General features: G+C 43.9%; 1 protein-coding gene across 1 annotated transcript; it reads left to right on the forward strand.

Annotated features, from left to right (window-relative positions):
- The first annotated feature begins 333 nt into the window (after positions 1-333).
- Positions 334-8,319, forward strand: LOC147114558 (adrenocorticotropic hormone receptor-like). Its single transcript, XM_085992297.1, has one exon. It carries the CDS (start codon positions 544-546, stop codon positions 1,549-1,551), a length of 1,008 nt encoding a protein of 335 aa, XP_085848423.1. The 5' UTR covers positions 334-543; the 3' UTR covers positions 1,552-8,319.
- Positions 8,320-9,433: the final 1,114 nt, after the last annotated feature.

Consider the following 9,433-nt stretch of genomic DNA (forward strand, 5'->3'; position numbering starts at 1 on the left):
AGACTAGCTGAGATGCTCTTGCAGAGAGCTGGCACGGGCACGACGGGCCGAATGGCCATCTTCCGTGCTGTAACCATGCTATGATTTTATCCTTTCATAATTTTAAAGAACTCTATCAGGTCACCTCTCAGCCTTCTCCTTTCTAGAGAAAAGAGTCCCAGCCTGTTCAGTCTTTCCTGATAGTTAGAACCTCTCAGTTCTGGTATCATCCTAGTAAATCTTTTTTTTTGCACTTTCTCCAGTGCTTCTATATCCTTTTATGTAATATGGAGACCAGAACTGTTCGCAGTACTCTAAATGTGGTCTAACTAAGGTTCCATATAATCTTAGCTTAAACATTTAACTTAAAGTTTAACTTAAATTAATTTCATCTAAATGTCCTTTTTCAGATACAGCTTCCACTTCTTGATGCAGTGAAAGTTCATGGCTCTACACAAAGCCGGAGCAAGAACAAGGCAATTCCACATCCAGCACTTGTTTTTTCAATCTACTTGTTGAAGATTAATTTTCCTTGAGTTTCACCTTGGACACCTAAGGCAACAAATGGCAGGAACTAACATCTCACTGGACGCAGATGCCACCGTCTCTCCTTGGCTGCCAAACAGGACGGTGCCTGAAGTAAATGACAGCAGTCAGGTGAACGTGAGCGCTGTGAAGGAGTGCACCCAAATCCCAATCCCCACCGAGGTGTATCTCATTCTTGCAGGAATAAGTCTGCTCGAAAACTTGCTGGTAATCGTTGCAGTGATCAAAAACAGGAATCTGCACTCTCCTATGTACTTCTTCATCTGCAGTTTAGCTGTTTCAGACATTCTGCTAAGCTTGACCAAGGCCTGGGAAGCAATTACAATATCTATAACATATCACAATGAACATCTGTTCACCGGTGCCTTGCTGGAAAGATTAGATGATGTGTATGACTCATTATTGTGCATTTCTTTCATAGCCTCCATTTTCAACTTGGCAGCAATCACGACCGACAGATACATAACTATTTTCCATGCTTTGCGTTACCACAACATCATGACAGGAAGGCGAGTAGCTCTCATCATTGCAGGGATATGGGTCTTTTGTACTTTTACTGGCATCGTCATGATCACTTTTGCCCGGTATTACGCCATTGTTAGCTTCTTTATTATACTGTTCTTCTTAACATTGGTTCTAATTGTATCCCTTTACTTATACATGTTCCTGTTGGCTCAAATGCATGCAAGGCAGATTAGAACCATTCCGGGTCACGCAGCTCATCGAAGAACCAATTTTAAAGGAGCCCTCACATTAACTATCCTCCTCGGGACCTTTGTTGCCTGTTGGGCCCCATTTTGCCTACACCTCACTCTCTTCCTATTCTGTCCATCAAACCCATACTGTACATGCTTTATATCACTCTTTCAGGTTGATCTAATCTTTATCATGTGCCACTCAATCATTGACCCTCTTATTTATGCATTCCGAAGTCCTGAATTATGCGCTACTTTTAAGAAAATGGTATGCTGTTTCAAAAGACGGAGCTACTTTCATGGCTCGGCCAGTTTTTCTAATAGTATTTGAGCCACACCCAGACCAGAAAGGTTCAGGATTGCTCCCCAGTCTGTGCTGAGTTCTCTGATTTCAGATCGAGCGGGTGATAAGGATGCTATAAGTAGTAACACTCTCGCCTCTGAATCAGAAGGTTGTGGGTTCACAGTCCCACTCCGGAGACTTGAGCACAAAATCTAGGCCGACACTCCAGTGCGGCACTGAGGGAGTGCTGCACTGTCAGAGGTGCCGTCTTTCGGATGAGATTTTAAACCAATGAGGATGAGCCCCGTCTGCTCTCTCAGGGGGACAGTGGCACTATTCAAAGAAGAGCGGGGGAATTCGTCCTGCTGTCCTGGGGCCAATATTTATCCCTCAAGCTACATCACTAAAAACAGATTATCTGGTCATTATCACATTGCTGTTTGTGGGAGCTTGCTATGCGCAAATTGGCTGCCACATTTCCTACATTACAACAGTGACTACGCTTCAAAAAGTGCTGCAAAGCACTTTGAGACATCCTGAGGTCGTGAAAGGTGCTATAGAAATCCAAGTTCTTTCTTTTTTTTCTTGAAAGCATCCCTGGGCTAGGGAACAGGAAAAGTCCGTCAGGGTGTCTACTCCTGGCCAATATCTAGCAACTCCTGCTGGAAGTACGATATCGGTGTACAGTAGGCGAGGGTTGGGCTCAGCTGATTTGCAGTGCGCCGGCCTCCCGTGCTCTCAGTGTCAAGTTCCACACGCCAGTAATAACCACCTTGCCAGGGTACCACAAGGTGATTGGCGCCAATGAAACTGTGCTTTCAGGAGAGAACGTATGACTATCCAAAATTGGCAGGTAGGAAAGGACCAGCTGGTCCATCGAGCCTGTCCCATACTATGTTGGCTGGAGCATCATGACTCAGCCCTTCTTTTACAACACCCCGCCCAATATAGCATCAATAATGCCATATTGAATAATATTAATAATGCTATTCAATACAGAGCAGCCACTCCCCCCCCCCCACCCCATCTGGAACATAAGCATCAGCTATGGGACTTTTGACCGATGCAAAATAGTCATTAACAGCTCTGCCATAACCAGCTTTGAATTAAAAACAGAAAATGCTGGAAATACTCAGCGGGTGGAGCGAGAAACAAGGGTTAATGGCCCAGGCTGTTGACCTTTCGTTAGAACTGAAAAAAAGTTAAGAGATGTAACAGGTTTTCAGCAAGTACAGAACAAGGTAAAAGAGACGAATGGAAATCCAGTCAGGGAGAAAAGCAGAACATCTTCAAGGTGGGTATCCCTGGAAGAGAGGTGGCAGAGAACCAAACACTAATACAAAAAGCAAAATACTTTCCACAGATGCTGCCCGACCTGCTGAGTATTTCCAGCATTTTTCTGGGGGGTTTTCAGATTTCCAGTATCCGCAGTATTTTGCTTTGAGTCAGTTTGAAATCTGCCCTACGGTATCCTTCAGTGGCCCTATAATGATCCTTAATGGTCTTCTGACACAGCTGAAAAAAATCTTTGCTGTTACTGCCACAATTACGCACCATCTTCTATTCCAGAGCTCTCTTTTTATGCAAAAGCAAAATACTGCGGATGCAGGAAATCTGAAATAAAAACAGAAAAAATATGGAAATACTCAGCAGGTCAGGCAGCCGTGGAGAGAGAAACAGATTAACGTTTCAGGTCGATGATCCTTCGTCAGAACTGGAAAAGGCACTTTACAGACTTCTGGATTCAACAATTTCAGACCATAACCTCTGCCCCTATCTTTTTTTCCAATTATTTATTTATTTATTTATTCTCTCTCTCTCACATGGCAGCTGTCTTTCACTCTGCCAGTGCCATTTACACTTCATCTAGAGTCATCTTTTGTTTCTTAACTTGTCCCATTACCATCTCCTTTTGCCTTGCACCATCATCCCTTTTGTCTGTTAATCTCTCCTGCCTTCCATCCTATCACAGACCTTCCCTTTTGTTCTTCCCTCCCCTCCCCCTCTCCCTGCCCCTGCTTAAAAACCTGTTCCATCTCCAGGTTTTTCCAGTTCTGATGATAGGTCATCGACCTGAAACGTTAACTTTGTTTCTCTCTCCACTGATGCTGCCTGACCTGCTGAGTATTTCCAGCAGTCTCCTTTTATGGCTGTTTTTGCCTCCCTCAATTGCATGCGATACTCTGTCCTGTTTTCCTGCAAGTTCAATTCTTTAAGTGTGCAGAATGCCTTCTGTTTCAATCTGATTCGCCTCTGCACGTTCCTTGTCAACCAGAATGGCTTTATTTTGTTATTTGGCTTTTTTTTTAACCATTGGGACATACATGACTTCACTCTGTTTGATAATGGTTTTAAACAGAACCCATTTGCCCTCAGTATTTAATTCCCACTATTTAATTTAGAGGAAGTGAGGTGAAAGGACCAACAGAAAACCAGTCACATTGATACTAATGTAAGTAATGATTTTAAAAATCAATAAAATTAATGTAATTTTTGCATAATATTGCTGTAGCAGTAACGGTGCCGTATACACAGTGATTATAGAAACATAGAAACATAGAAGATAGGAGCAGGAGTAGGCCATTCGGCCCCTCGAGCCTGCTCCGCCATTCAATGAGATCATGGCTGATCATCCAAATTCAGTACCCTGTTCCTGCCTTTTCCCCATATCCCTTGATCCCCTTAGCCTTAAGAAATATATCTAACTCCTTCTTGAATATATTTAATGACTTGGCCTCAACTGCCTTCTGTGGTAGAGAATTCCACAGGTTCACCACTCTCTGGGTGAAGAAATTCCTCCTCATCTCAGTCCTAAATGGCTTACCCCTTATCTTTAGACTGTGACCCCTGGTTCTGGACTCCCCCACCATCGGGAACATCCTTCCTGCATCTAGTCTGTCTAGTCCTGTTAGAATTTTATAAGTTTCAATGAGATCCCCTCTCATTCTTCTAAACTCCAGCAAGTATAAGCCCAATCGACCCAATCTCTCCTCATACGTCATTCCTGCCATCCCAGGTATCAGCCTGGTGAATCTTCGCTGCACTCCCTCCATGGCAAGAACATCCTTCCTCAGATAAGGCGACCAAAACTGCACACAATACTTAAGGTGTGGTCTCACCAAGGCCCTGTGCAACTGCAGCAAGACAATCTTGCTCCTGTACATATATTGAGAGCTAACACTTTCTGCTCTAAATAACTGGGCTGCAAATGGGAGGTAGTCCACTTTGGACCCCAAAACAGCATAGATCAGCTTACTTTCTAAATGGTGAAAAGCTAGAAGCAGTGGAGGTCCAAAGAGACTTAGGGGTCCAGGTACATAGATCATTAACATGTAATGGACAGGGACAGAAAATAATCAAAAAGGCTAATGGAATGCTGGCCTTTATATCGAGAGGTCTAGAATACAAGGGGGCAGAAGTTATGCTGTAACTATACAAAGCCCTGGTCAGACCACATCTGGAGCACTGTGAGCAGTTCTGGGCACCACACCTTAGGAAGGATATATTGGCCTTGGAGAGAGTGCAGTGTAGGTTTACCAGAATGATACCCAGACTTCAAGGGTTAAGTTACGAGGAGAGATTACACAAACTAGGGTTGTATTCCCTAGAATTTAGAAGGTTAAGGGGTGTTCTGATCGAAGTTTTCAAGATGTTAAGGGGAACAGGTAGGGTTGATAGAGAGAAACTATTTCCGCTGGTTGGGGATTCTAGGATTAGGGGACATAGTCTAAAAATTAGAGCCAGACCTTTCAGGAGTGAACTTAGGAAACACTTCTATACACAAAGGGTGGTAGAAATTTGGAACTCTCTTCCGCAAACGGCAATTGATGCTGGATCAATTGTTAATTTTAAATCTGAGATTGATAGATATTTGTTAACCAAAGATATTAAGGGATACGGGACAAAGGCGGGTTTATGGAGTTAGGTCACAGATCAGCCATGATCTCATTGAATGGTGGAACATGTTTGAAGGGCTGAATGGCCTCCTCCTGTTCCTATGTTCCTATGCAGTACACACCAAACCATTAGACTTGAGAGGTCATTTTCTGAGGCTAACTCACCAGAAGCAGGCCAAAAATCCGCACACTGCCCATGACTTTTCGACCTTTGATGCACTTCTGATGGGTGAGGCTCACTGTTGGACTCCCCTTAGAGTTTCCATCATTGTGCAAATGGCGAGTGTTTCACAGGAGTAAATCGATAGTCGTCCAGTCTCTAAATCTGCTGTCCAGGAAGTCAGTGATATGGTTGTAATTTTCTGAGTACCCGCTGCCAACAAGGAACCTCATACGCTGGTGGGTAAAGATGGGCGTTGTTTGTCATTTTCCACCCAACGCCCGCACAGTAGATGTGTTAGAAAGCGGACAGTGCCAGCTACCAGCAGAAGCAAATGCAGGGCCATCTCATGACCCAGCACAAGGAGGTATATGGGGCACTTGAATCTCAAGTGGCTCCCGATGAAACTCTGCAGCCAGTTAGCACACTTGCTCCATCCAATAGGGAAATGCAGGTTAGGTGTTAGAATTTACGCACAATATCCTAAGTGGAAGCACCATGGGGTAACATCACTGACACATGACACCCCTTGCTGGAACATGGGTCAACCAACACCAATCACCTACGTATAACTTGTTCACGTTGCCATGACTCATGTATGAACCGTGACAGTAAGTCCCAGCCAAACCCAATCTTGTCCTCACCCAACACTCACCCATAACTACTTCCACCAGGCAATCCTGCATAGTGATCAGACAGGGTGAGCTGGGTCGGAAGTTGATATTGTTTAATTTAGCATGATTGACCAGAAAAAGCTTGGGATGCTCTAACCTGCAGGGCTACGGACCAAGAGCTGGGAAGTGGGATGAGGCTGGATAGCTCTTTGTCGGCCGGTGCGGACATGATGGACCGAAATGGCCTCCTTCCGTGCTGTAACTTTCTATGACTATGATTCTATGGTAATTCTGGCTGATTGTGCCTTCTATAATCCGCCCTCCTGTCTCTGAAATCACATAACTCAGCACGAACCCACCTTGGTAAGTGTGGCTCAGAGACAGCAAGCCATTAGGGAACTATCATTTTCTTTCAAAATACCCCAAATTACGATTGGCAAAATTAGGTTATTATGCAACCAATATTGTAATTACATACTTGAAGGGGAAACATTTGCAGGGCTGTGGGGAAAGAGCAGGGGGAGTGGGACTAATTGGAGAGCTCTTAACATAGAAACATAGAAACATAGAAGATAGGAGCAGGAGTAGGCCATTCGGCCCGTCGAGCCCGCTCCGCCATTTAATGAGATCATGGCTGATCATCCAAATTCAGTACCCCGTCCCTGCTTTCTCCCCATATCCCTTGATCCCTTTAGCCTCAAGAAATATATCCAACTCCTTCTTGAATATATTTAATGAATTGGCCTCAACTGCCCTGTGTGGCAGAGAATTCCACAGGTTCACCACTCTCTGAGTGAAGAAATTCCTCCTCATCTCAGTCCTAAATGGCTTACCCCTTATCCTTAGACTGTGACCCCTGGTTCTGGGCTCCCCCGCCATCGGGAACATCCTTCCTGCATCTAGTCTGTCTAGTCCTGTTAGAATTTTATAAGTTTCAATGAGATCCCCTCTCATTCTTCTAAACTCTAGCGAATATAAGCCCAATCGACCCAATCTCTCCTCATACGTCATTCCTGCCATCCCAGGTATCAGTCTGGAGAATCTTCGCTGTACTCTCTCCATGGCAAGAACATCCTTCAAAGAGCTGGCACAGGCACGATGGGCTGAATGGCCTCCTCCTGTGCTGTATGATTTATGCTCCCTGTTCAGACAGGGTGAGCTGGGTCAGAAGGTGGTATCGTTTAATTTAGCATGTTTGACTATAAAAAGCTTTCGAGAACATTATCTTCAAATTTGATGTTACGCATACTACAGTATCTATTGTTGTTATCAACCCATATATTTGTTACAATTTGGATTATTGATAATTTATGTAGAATCAGCAACATGTTGTTAAAAGTGCCACAGACTGCCAGCTTTGTTTTACATAATGGCAAGACTGAACTCCATCATTGTAATTGGAAGCAATTCATTCATATTCCGCTCATCTATTTCACGCTGATATTTAATTCAACTATTAGACAAGTCCCAGAGCATGAAGAGGGCTCGTCGTTCTTGCTTTGTGCTTGTCTACTGAGCAAACGTTCCATAATATTTACATTTCATTTAAATTTGCATGAAGGTATATTTAGCCACAATTTCAGCTTCTTCTTCTTTCGTATGGTCGTAGCAAAGCTAATCAAATGTCTAACTCAGATATCCAGGCCAAAGCTTCCGGTGTAACAGCGTGGATATCTTGTAGGCTGCCTGTGAATTTCCTCTGAGGGCAGTGCTCAATGAGGTGCTCCAGGGTCTGATTAGGAGTTCCACAGTGGCATGATGGGGATGCTTTCATCTTCCATCTGTGGAGAAAGTGGCAGCATCTACCATGACCGGTTCTGAGGCGGTTGATGGTCGTCCACTGTTTGTGAGGAAGGTTTGATCCTTCAGGTTGGACTGTGGGGTCCTCTATAAGGAATCCATTCCGTATGTCGCAGTTCTTCCAAGCATTTTGCCATCGGTTATCAAGGCTGACGGGAGATCGCTGAAGGGCTTCGGCGACGGTCCAAAATGGCCGTCTAGATTTGAGACGGGTTGGGTTGGCGGCAGGTTGTTCAAGTCGGCCTGGATCGGCGTGTCTTCGCTGGTGTAGCGGTTGTATTCTATGGAGACTGCATATTCACGGCGATTCAATTTCAATTCCAGCAATATTATTTAATAAAGAACCCTTAAAAATGCTTGTCTACTATTTTTCTTTTTCTTGTTATTTCTGAAAAAGGCCTGCACAGCATCTGAATCTAGTCATGAAGCTCAACGCAAGTTTCAAGCACAATATCTGATTTAACCCATTAAAAATGGGGAGACACATAAACAAGGCAAATACAGGACAGTCAACCTAACGTTGGTGGTGGGGAAACTTCTCGAGACAATAATCCGAGACAAGATTAATTATCACTTGGAAGAACGTGGGTTAATAAATGACAACCGCCATGGATTTGCTAAAGGCAAATCATGTCTGATAAACTTGATTGAGTTCTTCAATGAAGTAACGGAGAGGGCTGATGAAGGTTGATGTTGTATATATGGATTTTCAACAGGTGTTTGATAAACTGTCACATCATAGACTTGTTAGCGAAATTGAAGTCCATGGGATTAAAGGGGCAGTGGCAGTGACTAAGAGACAGAAAGCAGAGAGTTGAGGGAAACGGTTGTTTGTCAGACTAGAGGGAAGTGTGCAGTGGTGTCCTACAGTATTAGGAACACTGCACTTTTTGAGATATATTAATGACCTGGATTTGGGTATTCAGGGCATAACTTCAAAGTTTGCAGATGACACAAAGCTTGGAAATGTATTAAGCAGTGCGGAGGCAGGCAGATTCCAGGAGGACATAGACAGACTGGTGAAATGGACAGACACATGGCAAATGCAGTTTAACACAGAGAAGTGTGAAGTGATACGTTTTGGAAGGAAAGATGAGGAGAGTCAATATAAATTAAATGATACAACTTTAAAAGGGGTGCAGGAACAGAGCGACCAGGGGGTTCACATACACAAATCTTTGTATGTTGCAGGATCCTTGGCTTTATCAATAGAGGCATGGAGTACAAAAGCAAGGAAATGATGGCAAATCTTTATAACTCACTGGTTAGGACCCAGTTAGAGTACAGTCTCCAATTCTGGGCATCTCATGTTAGAAAGGATGTCGAGGCCTTGGAGAGGGTGCAGAGGAGATTTACCGGAATGGTAACCAGGGATGAGGGTCTTCAGTTATGCGGAGAGAGTAGAGAAGCTGGGATTGTTCTCCTTAGAGCAGAGAAGATTAAGGGGAGATTTAATAGAG

The sequence above is a fragment of the Somniosus microcephalus genome, chromosome 7, assembly GCF_052327205.1.
Source record: "Somniosus microcephalus isolate GS21.2 chromosome 7, FLI_Smic_1.0, whole genome shotgun sequence".
In the NCBI taxonomy this organism is placed as follows: domain Eukaryota; kingdom Metazoa; phylum Chordata; class Chondrichthyes; order Squaliformes; family Somniosidae; genus Somniosus; species Somniosus microcephalus.

What these genes read in the sequence shown, in the direction of transcription:
- LOC147114558 (XM_085992297.1), top strand. Translation starts at nt 544, where the DNA reads ATGGCAGGAACTAACATCTCACTGGACGCAGATGCCACCGTCTCTCCT.